General features: G+C 39.6%; 1 protein-coding gene across 1 annotated transcript in view; it reads left to right on the top strand.

Moving 5' to 3' along the window:
• Window positions 1-20,480, top strand: part of cachd1 (cache domain containing 1) — an 89,709-nt gene that overhangs the window by 29,619 nt on the left and 39,610 nt on the right. Inside the window, exons 2-3 of the mRNA XM_086046873.1 lie at window positions 150-212; window positions 11,314-11,462. Of these exons, the coding sequence (XP_085902999.1) occupies window positions 150-212; window positions 11,314-11,462 (212 nt within the window). The remainder of the gene's footprint in view (window positions 1-149; window positions 213-11,313; window positions 11,463-20,480) is intronic.

Below are 20,480 nucleotides of genomic sequence, written 5' to 3'. Positions count from 1 at the left end.
ACCTTAAATCATCAAAATCTGACATCAAAATGTTTTTTTTTGACCAGGCAGGTCAATAAAGATACAAGTCAGCGCACAATGAAGTCTGGGGAAAATGGATCCATATTGATCTAACCTCACTGTCTTGTTCCCGATCTGTTTCTCTGCAGAGGATTTTCAATTCGTTTGTGTACACCGAGAAGACATCAAATGGAGAGACAGAAGTCCAGCAGGTGAGCAACAGAGGCCCTTCTCCTTTCCTCGGTTTGTCACACAGATGGTGTGTTGGTCTTGTCTAGGGCAGAGTTAATTTCTGAAGCAACACACACACACACACACGCACACACACACACCCACACACCCCTACTCATGTTATCCAGCCGTTTCCAGGGGAGACAGACTGATTTTGAAGGGTATTAAAATTCTGTCTCATTGGCTTTGAAGTTGTGCCTGTGTGTGGACTCTCCTGTGTTGTCGCCCGCTGCTCACAAAACAAGCGTAGCGCTGTCCTCAAGACAGTCAGATGACTTGAAAGTGACAACGGCATTCAATTAGGAAATTTATAGTAAAGAAAAATATGATGGGAAAACTGTAGGAATTCCCGGTGTACATGAATATGCGGCTGCGGTCTCTGAAAAGTGGCAGTAAAAAAACAGACTGGTGAACTGCCAACAGAAGGAAGAGACAGCTTGATGTTTGCATTTGTGCTGTGACTGCAGTGTGTGTGTGTGTGTGTGGGGGGGGGGGGGGGGGGGGGGTAGGCGGGGTGAGTGACTTGCAAGAGTGTGTCCACCTGTGTCTGTGTGTGTAAAATTCATATGATATCCCTCAGCTGCCAGATATTTACAAATCCAAAGCCAACTCAGTCTGGACTATTAGAAACTGTGTATTTGGTTCCATTTCTGTTTTAGATAAAATTCTCTTGATTGCTTGCAAATTGTTTCTTCCCAAATATTTGAAAGAACATGGAAGGTAATATTTTGTGCATAAGCGGATTATGAATGTTTCAATAAGGACTCTTTGAATGTGTTTTTTTACTGCTACCAATGTTGGGCAAGTTACTTCAAAATGTAACATCTGTGTTACTATTTTCTGTTCCCCTCCTCTGGTAAAGTTAGTTGTTGGTACAGTCAGACCATGCAGGAAGGCGGGACTTAACAGAAAACCAAGATGAGCAATACACACTGACTGAGTAGATTCCCATATTATGGGGGAAAAAAAATTTTTTTTTGGTCAACCATTTCATCCCAACTGCTGCTTCGAGGTTTCGTGAACAAGTCTGAGGTTAATTGGTCACTCGAAATTGCCCCTAGATGTGATTGTGAGTGAGAATGTTTGTTTGTGTTTCTTTTTTTTCCCCCAGGTGACCCCCCCTAACAATTAATCTTTATTACAGCAAACAATATCAGATCTCTTATGCATCATACAATACACAGGTAAAGGCAAAATTAAGCATTAATTCATTAGAAAGACAGTTTACCAACTGCAATTACAGTAGATATATAAATTTATTAAATATTTTGATGTGCTGTTTGGTAAGCGTTCACCATGACAATATAATTCTGCCACACGGGTGTGGTGTAAAGATACGTATTCTGATACTACACTGAAAATGCACAAACTCAAGTGCAGATTACAACAATAATGTAAAGAAAGTAGTAGTTTTGCCACTTCCTATGTTTCATGAAACATGATGTAAACGTGGGCTGCACTTCTTAATCACTCAACTTCTTACATAGGACGATAAACAATAATCCAGTGGTTCTACCACCACTTTCTACACGTCACTTCACTTTATGAAACGTGATATGTAAATGTGAACTGTAGGGCTGCCACAAACGATTATTTTGCTAGTCGACTAATCACTAACAGTAGTCGTGATTAGTTGACTAATAAGATTATATAAATCGCGGCAAATCGCAGCAGCAAGCTGCTGCTCTTATAATAAGCATCATTCGCTTACAACTTTTCTTCTACTACAATTCTTTATGTACAAACTTATCATGATCAAGATGATAGTACATTCAACTTTTATTAGACTTTGCAACTTAAGCCCTCATTCCTGACATGTTCATAAATAAAGGAGCGACTTAAATTGATGGCGATACTCTGGCCTTAAATTTTTTAGCTGTAATTCTTTAGTGCGTTTTAAAATTGAACCAAAACTATACACTATGCAGAGTTGCACTAATACAGTGAAATTATCTATGAATACAAAAACTTGTATATAGGGATGGGAATTTCGACTAATTTGCCTGCCGACTAGTCTAAAATTTTATTTGCGACTGGTCGACTAGTTTATAAGCAAGAAAACTTGAAATTTAATACATATTGCATTCAAAGTGTAAAATGCAAATGTTTTGTGTATTTACAGTAGGTGCCATTTCAGCCCAAACATTCAGGACAGTTTGTTAATTTAAATTCTATTGATGTAACAACAACTAACTGAATTGAAAGAGAAATACATTTCTGGTACATTTGCCAATGCAACGCATGGCATTTATTATGAATAATGTAATGAGTAATGGTACCAACTTCCAGTCCAGCAGGGTCTCATTCGCTATATGTTAGGTGCATCATTATGCACACAGGCGACGACTTCATTTTCTAGTGTCACGTACCCATCACACTCCGCAGGAGAGCAGCCAAGTTTTCAGCTGTTTGTCTTTCCTCCAAGGCGCATGACGCACACAGCTGCGGAGATGTCCTTCATCCACATACGTTATACACGTTATAGTCATGTAAGATTCGGTGGCTATGGACGTCCATTTGTCTGTAGTTAAGGCATTGGCCACATAGCTGACCCGCTCAAACGCTCGTAGTATCTCCTCTTTCATTTGGTTATGGCTTCTCTCGAATTGAGACGTTATTGTTTTGCGATTTGGCACCACGTACTGAGACTCGATATACAGCATACATTTTTCTAACCGTCTGCCCTCAACAAAAGAAAGCGGCAGCATATCGCGTCATTTTACAAATTAGTTGGGTAAGTTGCGGTGAGCATCGCAGCGCCTGGTTGAAACAAACGCTCTCATGCTCGTCCGACTGGCCCCGCCGCCATCGACCTGCAGGTTCACATTGAGATTTACTTTGGATGTAGTTTCTCGTCGCTCCGGGAGAGTGGTTGCAAGCGAGTTTATGCTTACAAAGCCCAGAGACGACCTTGTTGTCATCTGTTGCATCAAAATACTCCCAAACGGTGTTGTTGTTTTTCGTGGTAGCTTCGACATCTTCAGAATGTCCCCGCCCCCTACTATGTGTGCGTACGGGCGGGCTGGTGGGTGGGAGTGGGGGGGGGGGGGGAGCAATTCTCTCTCTTGGTGCTCAGCTTGTTGGCAGAGGCAAAGGTGTGAGGAACAAGACGCGTGATTGTTAATGCAGCGTTTAACCGACTAGTAAAATACAAAACATTTAATAAATCGTAGATGGTTAAACAGTTAAACGCCTTGTCGCGCACATCCCTACTTGTATACATATTTCACTCTTCTTGGGCACCAAGACTTTTTTTTTTTTTTTTAACGGAAGGTAGTGAAATCAGAGGAGTAAATTGGGCAAATGCTCTGTGCTAGAGAAAACTAAAATAAACACTTGTATTGGTTTTTCATTTTGTGTTAATTTAAACTATTAAAAAGGTTTTGTTATTCGTTTTACTAGTATACATAATTTAAAAGTATTAAATTGATCTACACAATCAAAATGCACATGTAACAAAAAAAAGGAAGACTTTTTTTGCACTATAACATAGTGTATTTCAACAAACTTAATTATGGATTTTGTTGTTATGTCATGCCGATGAGTGGCACATTATGTCGTTTTTGTATTGAGCACTGATATTTCCCAGTTCATGAACACATCATTGCATTCGCGAGTGAGAAAAAGAGAGAGCAAGAGCAAGCGTCTGCTTCCCGCTTCGATTCCACCACAGGCATAAACACACAGAGTTTTGGTTGTTAATCAACGCAGGTTTACTGAATAATGGCTGCTTTATCCATAAAAGATGCTACATCGTAATAGGAGCGTTGCATCAAACACACCGTAATGTGTGTATGCTAACTGCAGCTAGCTTCTAGACACAACTGTGCCTATGTCAGATATGAAATCAGGCATAAGACATAACCTGCTTCCTTTTTTTAAATGATTGGGCATCCCCATCGTGCTGCCATGAAATGCAAGTTTGCATTGTATTGAGTATATTTGGTGAAATGCGCCGTAACTTTTGGACTCTGTTGCCAACACAAATTTACGGAGCCCCTAAAGTAAGATGGAAGTGAAAAAAAAAAAAAGTGTACATTCCCTCGCAAAGATTTGCGTTCCCTCGCAAAAATTACAAGATAACGCAAATTTTTTTGCAAGGGAATGCATTTTGTTTTAAATGCGTGTTTATGTACTTCCGGGTCAGTTTGGCAGCTAGCCTAGCCTAGCCTCTAATGCGCGGCTGTTTGAGAGACGATAGTATGTCGGAGACGGCCGGCAAGAATAATGGAGGAGGACTTGGAACGCTCCTTGCGGTCAAGAGATGTCCTCTATTGTTTAGCACTCGCTTCAGGTGTCTTTTGCTTTTTGTCTTTGTATTCCAAGCAAATTCAAAGCAATTCAATTAAACTCGCCCACGGCTGAAAACGCTCCCTTTGTTGCTTTTGTTTGCCCGGAAGATGACCCATAAGTACACTAACACGCATTTAAAAAAATACATTCCCTTGCCAAAAACTTTGCGTTATCTCACAATTTTTGCGAGGGAACGCAAATCTTTGCGAGGGAACACAATTATTTATTTATTTTTTTTACTTCCTTGTCACCTAGGGGCTCCGTACGAATTAGCCCTTACGGTGTAAGGCTTACACTACTTTACCCACAATGCTTCTGTTTACATCACCCGGATTACCACCACTGCGCATGTGCGTTGCAGATAGGAAAACAGCCAGCGGGAGAAGAGCGAGACGCGGCAGTCTCGATGTGCCAAATAAATAAATATATATATAAACGACGGGTTGACGATTAAAAGTAATTGTCGACGATTTTGATCATCGACGTCGTCGTGATTAATCGACTAATCATGGCAGCCCTAGTGGACTGCACTTCTTAAATCACTGACTTAACGTATCATATAGACGCATAAATGAATAAAGCTTACATGTATAAAATCAAAGTTTTGCACGATCTCCAGTTACTAACATAACACACACCAGGAAAAGTAAGATAATGCCTACTTATGACGTTATATCAAGCGCCAGTGGCTCGAAAAATATGGACAAATTCATCATCTGAATAATTAACCGCGGATGAAAGTGAGGGCTGCGTTAGCTTAGCGTTCGGTGATTCCGCTGTCAATAAAGTAATGACCTTTTAAACCGCAGCCTTCGCAATTCCAAAATCGTGTATTCTCAAATAGCGATTATATTACAAATGCAATTACTCCTTCAGCCCTAGATTCAATGATGCAGTGATTTTAAAATGTTCGGATCGTCAAACTAAAATCAATTTTCTGATTCAAATCGTTATTTTGTTATTCCCCTAATCCTTATATATTCATACCATTCAGAAGTCTGTCAGGTTTATTGAGTGTGTTGCATCAGTACTTGCCTGCTTTTGGAGGGTGTCAATTGAGGAAGTGTGCACCTGTGCCCTGAGCTCACACAGCTGCAACGACTTTCATGTTGCTGCAAACATCCTGTTCAAAATTCTCTTAAGAAAATGTTGGTTTACTGTTTGTAAATAATTAGTCCCAGCAGCATTGGCTCCTTTCTCATCAGCAGGGTAGATTGAATAGTTTTATTACCTTGGCCATCTCACTGCATGGCCATATATTCTATCCATAAACCTTTTTGAAGTCGGAAGCTGCTAAATCAGACGGCTTCTCTCACAAAGTTGGCTTGTCTTCGCCTGGGCAGAGGGACCGTTTGCTTGAGCCAAAGTGAGGTTCAATTAGAACTGGATGTGCGGGAAAAGAGTAACACAGACAATTCTCTGACATCTTTGAATTCATTTATTTATTCATTTTTTTTGGGGGGGGGGGCACATTTGGGTTGATATGCAGAGTGCAAACATTTGTTCCCCCCCAAAACCAACCCCCCGCCCGCTCCGCTTTTGGGTCTCTTTTCTTTTAAGAGTCTGATTTGCTTCCCTGACTGCTACACTGCCAGAGTGGATATTGTGAACATAGAACTGCTGGCTTCAAGTTCTATTTTTATATTTGGAGTATTTGGCAAATCTGTTCTTTTCAGATACAATTGACACTTTCTGGCTACTTGATGGTACACTTGCACCTACTAAACCTAGGTGCAAGTCAGTGCATTTCAACGAACTTGTCAGTACTGTAAATGTGCCATTTCCTTCTAAGATATATCTCTTCAGTAAAAGATGATTCAATAAGTATCTCGATAAATGTAACAAAGGAACAATTTGGTTCGATTTGATGGACTCGCATCTTTTAAATCAAAAACCGATTTTAGGATTCAAATCGGTTTTTTTTACACCCCTAGTGATCATCATTATTGTCTCTGTAACGTCAACATTTTTACACTGTTAAACTACATAATAAAATCATGATCATAAAATAATTACAATTAAAAAATATATATTTTAACAGTATGTCCATTCACTAGCTACGGTCAACATTCTGCAGCCTATTTTGGTGATCTGTAATGAGACAAGCTGGAACATTTCTTAAATTTTATTAGTGTTTTGGCCAAATTGGATGTTACATTCCTCTTACGTGAAAAGTTTGTATTACTCTGACAATTTTTTATACTAGTGTAGAACAATGACCTGTGTAGAACAAGGAACAGAACTGTTCTTCAAGTTTGAATGTCAAGCCACAGCTTGAATTTTCTCCTGTACCAGAGCGCATGCTTAACAAATGATTGTTGTTTTCATCTTATCTTGTAGAGAAGCCAACCCAAATAGATTTTTTTCCAGAATATCTTCTATGCAGCCCCACTATTTGAAACAAGATATTCTGATTAATATTGAATTTGTGGTAAATGACATCACATTTGCTCAGGGCTCAGGTAACGACCAATCACAGTTCACCTGTTTTCTGAAGCTGAGCCATGATTGGTCGTTATCTGGGCGTTTAGCAACTGTGATGTCATTTTCAGTCGACAAAAGTGACAAAAATGGCCACCCCCTGAGATGGCTAAAAAAGGGGGGAATTCTCATATTCCACAAACACAACATTAATCAGAATGCCTTGTTTCAAACAGGTGGGCCTACATAGAACATATTCTAATATGTTTGGGTTGACTTCCTATTTAAAACAGCGAAACAGAAAAAAGCAATCCTATGATATCACCATCTATTAGCGTGATGGAATTCTTTCAGGAAAGGAAAAAAATCAAGTCACTGCTCATTTGTTGGCTCTTTCTTAACACATTGCAGGGTTTAAGGTGAGGGATTACTATTGAAATAGTGCTTTCACATAATTTGTAATCCAGCTCTGAATTGATGTCTTTTTGCAAAAATATGTCATAAACCACCATTTAAAAAAATATGCTCCTGATCATTCTGTGTTGTGCCGTCTACCAACAATCCCGGATTGAAATGGATTGATTCTGTGAGCCAATCAGATGGCGCTCTGCCTTGCCGTGGTATTGCGGTCATGCAGTTTTCGTCACGGGCCTGCTCATCCCTATATTAATCTTAACCATGCTCTCCAAAATAAGAATCAGTGTTGCCATCTGCACTACTGCCAGTGGCTGTGGTTGCATGTTGTCTGGCAGTCATCAAAATCCTCAGCGTAGGACTTCGTGTGAGGAGAGAGGAGCTCTGTGTTTGCAAAACTGTGGTAAAAGTGTGGAGCAGCGCAGGTTGGAATGGCTTTCTTTGTCTGCACCGAGGTAAACTGTAACCCGAGCTTTAGCTCACACGCACAAAGCTTCTGGTTTCTCTTGAGTCAGTTTGTTAAAAGTGGAGTTTAGTCTCTATACCAGTCTGCCCCTCCCCCCAATCACTGAAACACTCCCCAGCTGAACACTAGCCCATTTTCCTTTTTTATAGAAAGTTCATTGCCGCTAATTGCTATGCTGCAACAGACATTATGTGTGTTAGTCATAACACATTTTTTGTGTTAACTTTATTGTCTGGGTCTAAGTGCACATCTCAGGAGCTATGTGTGCAACATGTGTTTGTGGTGCTGTAGAAGTAATTGTGGGCTGTGCATGAGGTTTCTTTTCAATGCCTGACAGAATTTAATAGTGGCATGATTAGGTGGGCAAGCGGTCAGTGGGCCACGCAACACTTTCCTCTTCCTCTTTCAAATCACAACACTTATGCTGGCACTGATAATTATGGGATGTGAACAAAGGGCTTTAGTAACCATGGAAGTAAAGGTTATTTTAATTTCAATCTTGCACACTCTAGATTGTGCTCAGCTGCAGGATTTGCTACTTCATTATAGGTAGTCTTTGCTTTTGAGCGATGTTCCTGTTTCACAGTATTTTTTTTGTATCCCCAAGGTTTGAAAAGTATTCACTTCATAGTGAAAGTTGTCTTTTTATGTTTTCAGGAATTTGTTGGACAAACTGCAGCCACAAATAAAGGGAGTTTTTTTATACAAAACAATTTTGATGGTGAAACTATACAGTTAAACTCACAATGCATTAACCAACTTCATATGTATATTTTTGCATTTTAAAGTGAAAAATAGCACATGGTTAAAATGTTTATCGTTATATTGTTGAAAATAAATGTTGACTGAACTTTTAAAAACAGGGAAATAAGTAACAGTCTCGCTGCAAATGAGGCAGTCACAGCTGATGCGTATTTCAGTGAAAAAATAGTCCAATTTCCATTTTTCCTTAAATTGTTGGCCTTCGCTGTCAGCTTTCGTTTTTTTATTCATTGTCGCCATTTTAGAAATGTCCGCAAAGGGTCACACAGGGTTATGGAGTTGGACAGAGTACTGCTGTCCTCTTGTGTGTAAATGTGGAATTGCATTTAGAGTGTATTTTATATGCTTGCCAATGAGGCTACGCGCCAGATATTATTAATTTTTTTGACAGAGGCTGCTGCTGGCCGGATGAAATTTGACCACGGGCCGCATTTGGCCGTCGGGCTGGACTTTGGACATGTCTGGTCTAAAGCTAAACCCCCGATTTCAACTTTTTTTTAATAAGGAACATTTAAACAAACATAAACCTATTATTGCCTGTACAGATGTTTTAAGTAACATTTTAACTATCTTTATTTAATACCATTTCATTCATTCATTTATTTATTTTTAAAGTTCACCATTGTGTATTGTAACTAGGGATGCACAGAAAATTCATCCACCGAAGATTTTCGGATGAGAGGTGCCCAAGACTGCATTTTCGGTTTCGGTACGATTACTTTTGTTTGCCGAAACAACGTGGCCAAACCATGATGTGATGACGCAAGCATGCATCGACTGCCCGTTGTACTGAGCGATGTTTTGACATGGGGAAATGAGCTCGGAACAAAATTCCCCTGCCGGCTGCCGCGGAAGCGTGCATATCGCTTGGAAGGAACCAGAGAACACGTTCACACTGCATGCAGAGCATGATGCCCAATTAGGATTTTTTTTTTTGTTAAATCCAGTTTTTTCATCTACTCGTTCACATTATAAAAACGAATGTGACTTCTAATGTTAATGAAATGCATCCGTGTAGTGACGAGCATGCTCACAAAACATGTTGGCACGTGGCACAGTGTTTACGGAAATAAATATGGTCCCTGTGTGTAGGGGCTCATCTCATTTCTCTATTTGCATCTTCCTAGGTCATCGTTCCTTGCTCCTCTTGTGACATATTTATGTCATCTCACATAAGCAACATATCAATGCTTCATAAATATTTTCAAAATAAGTCACTCCACGCACGCAAGGCAGACATGCTTGAGTCATTCAGTACCAGACTTTTTCAGACCCTCTGTGAAATGCAGAGGTGGGTAATCCAGATCGAGAAAGTAAAAACCCTGCCACAGTTTGGCTTTAGCCACAGGTGCTTCTACTTAACCGGCAGGTAAACGAGCTCAGTTGATTAGAAGCACCTGTGGCTAAAGCCGAATTGTGTCAGGGTCTTTACTTTCTGGACCTGGATTATTACCCACCTCTGCATTTCACAGAGGGTCTGAAAAAGTCTGGTACTGAATGAGTCAAGCATGTCTGCCTTGCGTGCGTGGAGTGACTTATTTTGAAAATATTTATGAAGCATTGATATGTTGCTTATGTATTACGATGAATGCACAAACTGTGTAGCACCATTACATTTTTTTTTATTCTTGTGGCCAAATGCATCAGCCTAATTACTACAAACCTCAGAAACAGGATGTTGCTTAAGCATAGCAACCGTGAGCCACTATAATTAAGTCATTTTTCTATCAAATACTACCCCAAATAGAAAGAGATTCAGGTAAATATGTATATTGAAATTTGATCAAGGAATAACAGAAACAAAGGATTCCTTATTTAATGTAATTTGAAGTCCTGCGTCTTTGATGGTTCATCTGGTGTGCCCATTAGCCCCTGCACTCACATCGGGTACATATACTGCTCACATTGACATGTGAAAATCAGATGCTTGACACGGGCAAAAGAAAAAATCTGAAATTACCTGTGGTATGTGCATGTTCTATGCAGGTCCACACGTTGAAACACAGTATTCTGAATAATATTGTGTTTGTGGAAAGCTAAATCCACCTGTTTTTAGCCATCTCAGGCGGGCGGCTATTTTGTCACTTCTGTCAACTGAAAATGACATCACAACTGCTCAGGGCTCGCAATATTAATCTGAATGTCTGGTTTCATATTCATGAAAAAATTGTTCGGGTTGAGGTACAACATTCTAATTTCTTTAGATTTACTGCATTGGTTTCCTCATTTTCAGTTTTGTCGAAAAATCGGTGCATTCCAATTTGTAAGACTAACCCACTAAAATTCACTATTCATTTGTGATGGTTGGTGCATGACCGAGATGTGGCATTTACAGTAAAAAAGACATTGCATATTAGTCCCATTAGAAAAAGTCAATTCTCCATAATACAGCACCTTTCAAGGAGAGGCTTTCTGAGAAAAAAAATCTACTTAATGTGAAACACTTTTTAATATTATTACCTGCGATGCAATTGTAGACAAGAGGTTAACCGCTTCACTGTAAAAGTTATAAACAACATAAGCTGCCCCCAACACCATTAACTTTGATGTCAAGTACAGTATGTGGCAATTGGTGTGTGCTGGTTGAGGAATGTATTGTTGAACTTTTATTGGCCCCTGTGTGTTTAATATAATCAACCCTATATAGTTCGACTCAATTCAAAAGTTGCCGACTCTTTTGTTGATGTTTGTTGTGGCTGTAACGTGACCCTGTTTCCTTTGTGCAGTTGGCCAAGAAGATTCGGGAGAAGTTTAACCGCTACCTTGATGTGGTGAACAGGAACAAGCAGGTGGTGGAGGCCTCATACACTGCCCACCTCACCTCCCCTCTCACTGCAATACAGGACTGCTGCTCCATCCCAACATCTATGATGGAGTGAGTAACAACTGCATTATTTCACCATCTTACCTTATCTATATGTTGCTGTTTGCTCTCCCACTTTAAGAATTTGTTTTGTCTGCAAAGTCCTTCTGAGATAATATATTCTGTAATAATATACCACTTTTAATTTCAACATAAACATATCTGAGGGGACATTTTACATGCCATTGGGTTTGGACAAAACACTGTACGTATTGCTGTTGTCAGCTAGAGCCACGCTGTTTTATTTTCAAGTGGAAGACATTGCGATCAGACCTAATAAGCTCCAGGTTGGATATTTCCAACTTCCCTGCAATCTGAAATGCAACATAAAAACGGATGATTTCAAAGTCATCGCTGAGTTGTTCAGTGTAGATATGCACGAGTACATTGCAACCGGAAGGAAAGTGGAGGACCACAGGGATGTTGTTGCATTCAAGCTTGTAGTTGCATGGACGAGGGACAGTCAAAAAGTAATGAGCCCAATTTAATTTAGCCTACTAATAATTGAACACATTAACAACACTTTTTTTTTCTTTCTAAACAAAGCTTCAAAAATATGTTTAAACTACAAGCCACAAAAATATCTCGGGGGAGGTGGAAATCATATTTTAGTGGGTTAAGTTAGTTTGGGGCTATTACTTTTTAACTGCCCCCTGTATGTTGTGTTTCTTTAGAAAATGCACATCGCCAACCACCTGCCTGGCATGTGTATGGTAGCGGCTTTTATGATGGTTTGTGGAAATGGGGATTGTTGTAAGACGAAAACAGAAAAGGCTTTCAGGGTGTTTGCATCTGCTTTTAGAATATGTAGCACTAATACTGCTGGTCATTTGCTCTAGGATACAGACAGAATGTAGCAAAATGTAGACACACCGTTACAGCCAGTTATTTACTTCACTGGGCTGAAATCAAGTTGAAAGTGAAGCAAAGGAGTGCTCCTTTCACGTATAATCTACAGTGGTGCAGCTGTCTCCGTCTTTCATCCCTCTTATTCTCCATTTCTGGCTACTTCCCTCGACTCGCCATAAGCAGTTATTGCCCTCTGATTGTTTGCTTTTGCAGTGCAAACTTCACTTGCTCCAAGGTCACCTCAGTCCTTTAGAGGGGAAGGCCGTCTGGTTCAGGACCAACTGGCCACCTGTAGCCAAAGCATGCAAACAGTATACATACATCCTCCACAGACAAGAGCTTATATTTATGGAGCTTCGTGTTCAGTCCTTAAGCCATGGATTTACATCCTTTTGCAGACAGTCCGGCTGAAAAAATAGTGGCTGTAAATGGAGCAGGGCCTGGGTTGGAATGACGTGGGAAATCATTGGGTCAGTGCGTTAGGTTGGACATAGCAGAATGAAGTAGAGTGTGATGTGTCCAAAAACTTCAAAGCATTTTCCTTGGGGGAGGAAAAAGGCAAAGCACTTTCATTTTCGCTTGCTTGTGCAGGATTGTGAGATATGGGACATGCATGCGCTCACTTTCTTCTTTTTGCACATCAGAGCAGCCTGCAAATTTAAATAATGCGGTTTTGGGAGTGAGTGGGGGGAGTCTGCAGATGAAATGCCACTATGTGTTGAATAATGATTTTAATCGTGATTAACACAGGGGAACAATTTGGGAAAAAAGTCTGTTGAGTTCGATTTTTATGGTGGTTTAATCTAAAATTGGCATGCTGATTCCAAATTTGCAGTCAGTTTTTTTTCTAGCACTTCAAGTTCTTTCTCCACAGGTACCCTCCAGATAAGCGAAATTCCACAGATTAGCTGTAGTAAGACTATAGTCCCAGAAAATTATTAGGATGGGATTTAGGGCTGGGCGATAATTCAAATCCATATGTATCGCGATTGTCACGTGATCAATACCAATAGAAAATGCCTTCGATAAAATGTTCGAGAGAAACAAAAATCTGAAAGCAAACCCGATCGCGGCATTGTGCGTCTTGTAGGCAGCACGCAGCCACCTCCAAACACAAAGAAGCAGCTAACCCAACGGCGCATACGTGCGGCATATTCGCATATTCGAGCCAGAGATTGACGTAACTTTGTTTAATTAAATGACCAATCAACTCAGTACAACTCTTACAATAAAATGATAATATACATGATAACCCGATTGAACATGGAAACATGGTGTACAAGTAAAGGGGTTCCTTCTCTTTGACATGCTAGTGCCAGTTAGCCATATCCGGTCCTCGGCATCGCACTCAAGTTTAAATCAAGCAAGTAAAATATGAATGGACTATGGCAATAATGAGTTTGCCAAAAAGATAAAGTAGTCCTAAGACGGTTGGTCAACGATAATGTACAGTATGCACTGCAAGAGAGTATTAGTTAACTTACATTGGATGAACATTGAATGAAGGCTAATGTATTTATTTGGGGTAGCACCTAATGCAAATAAGCATTACAATCCACTGGTGGAGGAGACAGTTAACTGTTGTTTTTTGAAGAAATAGGTTTAAAAAAAAAACAATAATTATCAATGTTGACTGATATAAAATACTTATAATATAATTATGATAGATATATAATTGTGAGTATAATTGAGTTTTTCAGACATATCCCCCAGCCCCACTAAGGACATTGTTTATGTACAGGTAATCTTTATATTGAGAAGTTTATTTCACTCTTTCATAGTTGCGTTGACCTCTTATTAAAGTAAAATAACCTAAATTCATCCTTTTTTTGCTGGGTCCCTAGTTTTAATCGTTAAAAAAAAGACAAAAAATTCTTTAGATATCGATATCGACAAATATGAAACACTTATATCGTGAAGTACTTTCCAGTCATACAGTCATATCGCCCAGCTCAAATTCGACTTCTCTACACTTCTTTATAGAACTAGATGTTAAAACCCCTAATGTTCAGCACAACAGATGAAGGTCTGGAAATGTCCTCTTGAGTGGAGTGGGACCTGGCACTGATATTCATGTGGTGCACCCCGCCTGACACATCATCAGTTGTGTGCCTCGACCTAGAGCTACGTAGCAACTTGTTTGCACAGTCGCAATTGAGCCAGTGTGGTGAGAGGTGTGTGCGGCTCCTAATAGGCCAGTACTATCAATGTATACAAACAGAAAGCTATCATAGTTGGAATTAAGAGGATTAGTGCAGAGCCGACAAAGTAACCACAGGCATACTATTGTAAGTTCTTCATTTTTTTTTTTTTTTTTTAAGTTTTCAAAGCTTGTAACTATTTCATCTTGGGTGTCCTATTTACATCCATACACATTTATTCTGTTTATATGGGACTAGCTCAAAATCTTGACATGATGGAAAAACAACTTAAGTTTTGGATTCCGCGCCTAAAATTTGTTAAAAACAGCTGTCAGACCTAACACACACACACACACACACACACACACAAAATTGTGTAATAGGATGTCACAATTTCAATTTCCAAGGGAGGGCAACATTGAGAGCTTGGGGAGTGACACACTTTAAATATTGTTGGTATTTATGAGCCGTCATTGTGTGTCACATCAGGATGTCATTGCGAGGCTTAAAGATTCAGACTTCGATTTATTTATAGGTAATCTTTTAAAGAGCTCTTCCAGCTTTAGGTGTCTCTATTTTGTTGTTGTTATTATTAAGACAATAGCATATTTGTTAGTCACAGTATGTGTTTACCAAAAAAACAAAAAAAAAAGACAGCATGTTGTGAATAAAAGTAGATGACACTTAGTCCATGTTAAGCTTCTGTGTCTGAAAGTTTAGAATCAGTTTAGAAGGGGCTCAAGTAAGGATCCACAATGTGTCCCTATCAGTTATAGTATAATTTTAGAAGGAGACCATTGAGGTCAGTGCTCAACCTTCAGTAGTTTGCTACAATCACTGTCTTCCCTTTACAATTGGCTTCTCCTTAAAATAGAAACGTTTGTGATGTGTGTTTTTAAGAAGAAGCAGTCACCAGGTCCATTGTTTTGTTGATCTTTGGATGGAAATATGGCTTAATCAAATCTAATGCAATCCATGTGACTGTCAGCATTTTGCCCCCGAACAATGCAGATAAGCAGAAACTGTGCATGGGAAGTTATGAAAAACAAAAATTGGACCACTTAAAAAGGGACACTGCTTATTTTTGAAAATTTACTATACATGAAAATATACTACATGAAAATATATACATATATAGAAATATGCTATATAGAAATATACTATAGCTGCCGGCTTGTTTCCATCTGTAGTCCTTTGGTAAGTTCAAGTAGGAATATTACAAAGCTACTTTGTACGCTACTAAAGATACTAATGCAGTAAAAGGCATTTTCCTGTGTGCTTAAGTCAGAAAAGGTGTGCTGCTCTGCACATTTTTGGGCTGCGCAGATCCTGCCATCGACTTAAGTTTGTCACTTACTGTGATTTTTTTTTTTCCCCCCAAGTGGATCTTTATGGAATTGACGTCTTATGAGAACTCCACGATCCTGAATTTTTATTCCATCCTTAGACTTCACCGAGCGATGCCTCTTTGGTGGTTGCGCACAAATTCCACGTTACGCATAGAGGGTGTGTCAGAAGACGGGAGGATCGGCGTACCTTGAAAGTGCATAAGCCAGACGCAAAAATAAATTACTTACGTGCCAATGAGAGAATATGCCTGTGAATTCTGCTCATTACAATTCTTTAACAGTCATTTTAAAACGTTATCAAGTCACAATTTCTGTCAGATGAATAGTTGTGTTGTAATTTCATTAAAAAAAAAACATTTAATTGCATCGTGAATGTATTGTGTTATGTATTGTAGCTCTTTCCACAAACCTCATCCCGTGGCTCTACTGATGCAGTGCTTTGAAACGTGTTTGAAAATCCACATTCATTTTGACTTGGGCTCTGGCGCAACAGTGTGCCTCTTCAATATAAATGTACTCCCAGGGATTTTTGATGTTCCGCTCTGTGGGTGCAGTTTAATCTAATTTATTTATACAAACAGTGGAGGAAATGTAACAGCTGAACATGACTATGAAGTCTGTCTTTCTATCTTTACTACCATGCGAGGAGACACCTGATTTCATTTGTTTCGTGAGAAGACTCTGCTTAAAAATATTCCCTCTTGCTGTGATCTTATTTAGTCCCCCGAAAAGAGGAGACAGTCAGTCTGAATACTTAAAGAAACGTGTCAGTCGTTCGCTGGTGCTCGCTATCTTGTACTTCTTCAGGCTCATATCTAATTAGTGCATCGAGAACATTCCCCTTTTGGGCAGGTATATGGTAATCAATGCAGGAATGTCCATGAAAATTCTAAATTGACATGCTAACGCAAGAGTCTGCAGATGTTTCATAGTGTTGAATGCCAACTTAACGCAATTAAATGTCATGTTTTGCAAAGTAAATTGTGCTGGAATATTTCTGTGCGCTTGTGAGGCAAAAATAGATTTTTGTTTTATCGGCTTCATTAAGATTCCTGATCAGAATGGAAGCCCCCTCCCAGCTCTGTCTCACTCTCTCTCTCTCACTCTCTCTCGCTGTCGTTACACAGGTTTTGATGTGGAATTCAAAGCAGCTGCAAATGTATTTTTTATCTGGCGCACATTTCGCTGAGCATCCTGCCCACTGCTTCTATGCAAACCGGATTTAAGGGGAATAGTAATGACTTTGGCCTTATGGGACTCTAAATGAGTGAAGTACAAACGCGAGTCGTACATCACAGCACCTGCCAATCAAACTGGGCCAGGGCTAGGTCGGCTAGCAGAGGGAGCCAATAAGTGTGTAGAGCATGTGTTTCATGGTGCATGTGTGTGTTGCTGAGTTGGGGGGTGAGTCGGTCTGAAGCAATGGAAGGATCAAAGCGCTCAGCCTTGGTGCAGTGCAGAACAGGCTGCTTCTCTGCATACCTCCCCCTTTGTCAGCCCCTTAATTCCAGAGATATGTGCTGTGGAAAGCATTTTTTAATGTCAACATATACAAATAAGACATTCAAACAATCTGAAAAAAGGGCATATTTATTGGAATTTAATTCTTAGGATTAGGATCAGCCATTTATAATGTGGTTTGTAGAAACATTGTACTTATGGATGTCCTAGCTGCAACACAGCTGTTTTTGTTACCTCTTTAACACATGTGCTTGTGCCTACTCTACGCTCATGGGCTGATCACTGCCTGGCCGAGCATCTGTACCGCCTTTCAGTCCCCCTGTTGCCATTTCTTTGGCTCCCTTCCCCTCTCTCGGGATTCTTCAGAGCATGGAGAATTGAGAAAAGGTACTGTACTCTGTACAGTAGATCATGTGTCCGACTTACTGGAAGTCATGACTTTCTGTCTCTGAGTTCACTTCTGTACTTGAAGTAGGGTTATAATTCTTTTTTTAATCCCAACTGCCAGTGCTTTAGTTGATCATTTAAAAAACCCACCTAAAACCAAAACAACCTAATCCTTGTGTTTGTTCCCTGAAAACACATTTGCAGAATCTGTGGAGTTTTTCTTGGGCCATCTTTAAGTCTTGGCAAAGGCAAGTGGTTATGAACTGTGTTCTGAGCTCTGGTAATTGAGGAGAACATTGCATTTAAATAAACGCGTTTGCTGATAAATATACACAATTCTAGCAACCTCAAGAATGTGGCGTTGAGGTTGTGAATACAACATAGTCTTTCATAAGAGTCCATTTACAAATTTAATTTGTTATATTAAACAATAAAATAATGTATTGTAAATAAAGTTTATTTATTAAGTTTTGTTAAATTATCAAGTTTTGTTAATTTATTTATGCCAACCACATATAGTAACAGGCAAAATAATCCAATGTTTTTTTCCACTAGATCAGTGTTTTTCTAACTTTTTTGAGTCAAGGCACATTTATTTCATTGAAAAAATCCCGCGGCACAGCACCAGCTGAAATTGTGAAAAAAGCTAATTTTGACAATATGAGTGTTATATTGTTTGTATAAGCATTTTTAAACATTGAAGAATGACGTTATATTATAACGTCTTGAATAGGAATTAAACAAACACAAAGAAAAAAGTATTTTATAAATGTTTCATATTGATACTCAGTGTGAAACATGGGCCTGTTTGGATAAACATGCGTCACTAATTCGCTTGTCTCTATAAACAAAGACACTGAGTTACCTGCATCTGCTTGCTGCTACCTACTGGTATGGAAGAGTACTACAATGTAGTAACTACATGATTGCGCTGCCAGGCGCTAGAGACCGTGCAGGCACACAAATTACATAGTTTCCCACGGCACACCTGATAATATCTTGCGGCACACCGACAGAGTTTGAAAAACACTGCAGTAGATGACAGAAGGTACATAATGACCCTATATAGCCACTTTTTGTAAATATTTTTTTTCCCTCAGTGGTGTGCTGTGAGATTTTTTTTGGTGTGAAACATTTGCCTTGGCTCAATAATGGTTGAGAAACACTGGACTATATCACTGCCGTTACTTATTTCAGAGCTCCCGTGATCGACGGCATCCGCCATTAGTCGACGGCTCGAAAAACTTCTCCGTGGTCTCCCGACACCGTCACGTGTTTATTCTGCTGCACTAAATTGGCAAGACACCGAGAATTGGTTTAAAAAAAGAAAAAGTCGTGCCGTATTTTCCGGACTATAAATCGCTCCAGAGTACAAGTCGCACCAGCCATAAAATGCATAAGAAAAAACATTTATAAGTTACACTGGAGTATAAGTCGCATTTTGGGAGGAAATTTATTTGATAAAATCCAACACCAAAAACAGTCATGTCATTTAAAATTTAAATGACGAACAATTTAAAATAAAAATATAATAGAGACAACAAAAGGCTGAACGGTATGCTTACGTTACATTACACAGCGCCCACCCCCCACTCCCCGGAAGCCAAGTTGTCGCCTTCGCGTAACGTAAATAAATGTGTCCATATAAATCAAAATAGTAAAATCGTACACACATGTAGAGAAAGAAAGTTATGGTAATGTTGCAGAGTTAGGACTGTATGTGAATTTGGGGGGATTCACCGGAGCGCCTCATCCACACAGTCACTTGAATCAAAGAGCGTGACCGGACACAGTGATAGGGAACAACGTGGCTTTAATAGCACTCCAATCCATTCCACAGAGCTCAACAACTAGCTCAATTCCGGCGCGTACACGACGACGAAGAGGCGCGCATCTGCTGCTAACGGCTAACAGACTCCAAACGTCTCTCGTTAGGACCCCTTTTAGCTGTCCAACAATTTGCCTGACATAAATCAACGTAATGAAAGGACCCATTAGCTGCCCAAAAACATGCCTGGTGTAAAATACACAAATTAAACAGTAAACCAACGGCTGTATAAACGAAGCACTAATGAGGAATTTACAACAGGTAAGATAACTTTAAACTCACCAAAACGGTTGTAGATCGATTCGATCGCTTTAGAAGTATGTGTTACGCAAGTTACGCACGAGTTTCCATGTTTTTTTTTTAAGAATTTCATTGGCCGTTAAATGCGTCAATCACCAGCTTAGCAAGTTTGGTTGTGACTGCAAACACAATTGACGAATCGTCCCTATGCATGGGTGGTACTATTTACGCATTTAATTTGTTCATTGGCTATTGTTGAACTCCTGACACAGGAAACATTTGTTTATTGGATCAAGTAAGCAATCAATCAAACATAAGGTCCTGCCTATGTTTTGAAATCTCATGTTTAAAGCCATCGAAGGATGTGCATCTCAGGCTTGTTGTGGACTAACTATATTACTGGAATACTTTTACTGGACCCTTGTCGACGTAATATGATCATTGATGATGGATTATGAAATTGTGTTGGACATTTATGAGGCTGAAATGGAGAGTTCCTTATTTTTTGTGGTTAGCGATTGTTTGACTTAAATGCTCGCCGGGCCTGCAGATGATTGTATATTATAATGTTTGGTATCATTCGAATCTGCTGAAACTCAGTTTTCTAACCATATATAACATGCCCGGGAATGCTTTGAAGTTGTTCTGTATATAGCGAATTTCCCGCGGGCACGACGCAAAAACCCACCCGTGGGCCGATGGACCTGCAATAAATGATGTGAAATGATATACAGGTGTGTGTTAATAATTTCACACATAAGTCGCTTCAGAGTAT

Source organism: Filicampus tigris, chromosome 12 (assembly GCF_054856515.1).
Source record: "Filicampus tigris isolate MCC_2025a chromosome 12, RoL_Ftig_1.0, whole genome shotgun sequence".
NCBI classification, from domain to species: domain Eukaryota; kingdom Metazoa; phylum Chordata; class Actinopteri; order Syngnathiformes; family Syngnathidae; genus Filicampus; species Filicampus tigris.
The sequence above is the reverse complement of the archived record's forward strand: the minus strand, read 5'-3'. Positions and strand labels throughout refer to the sequence as shown.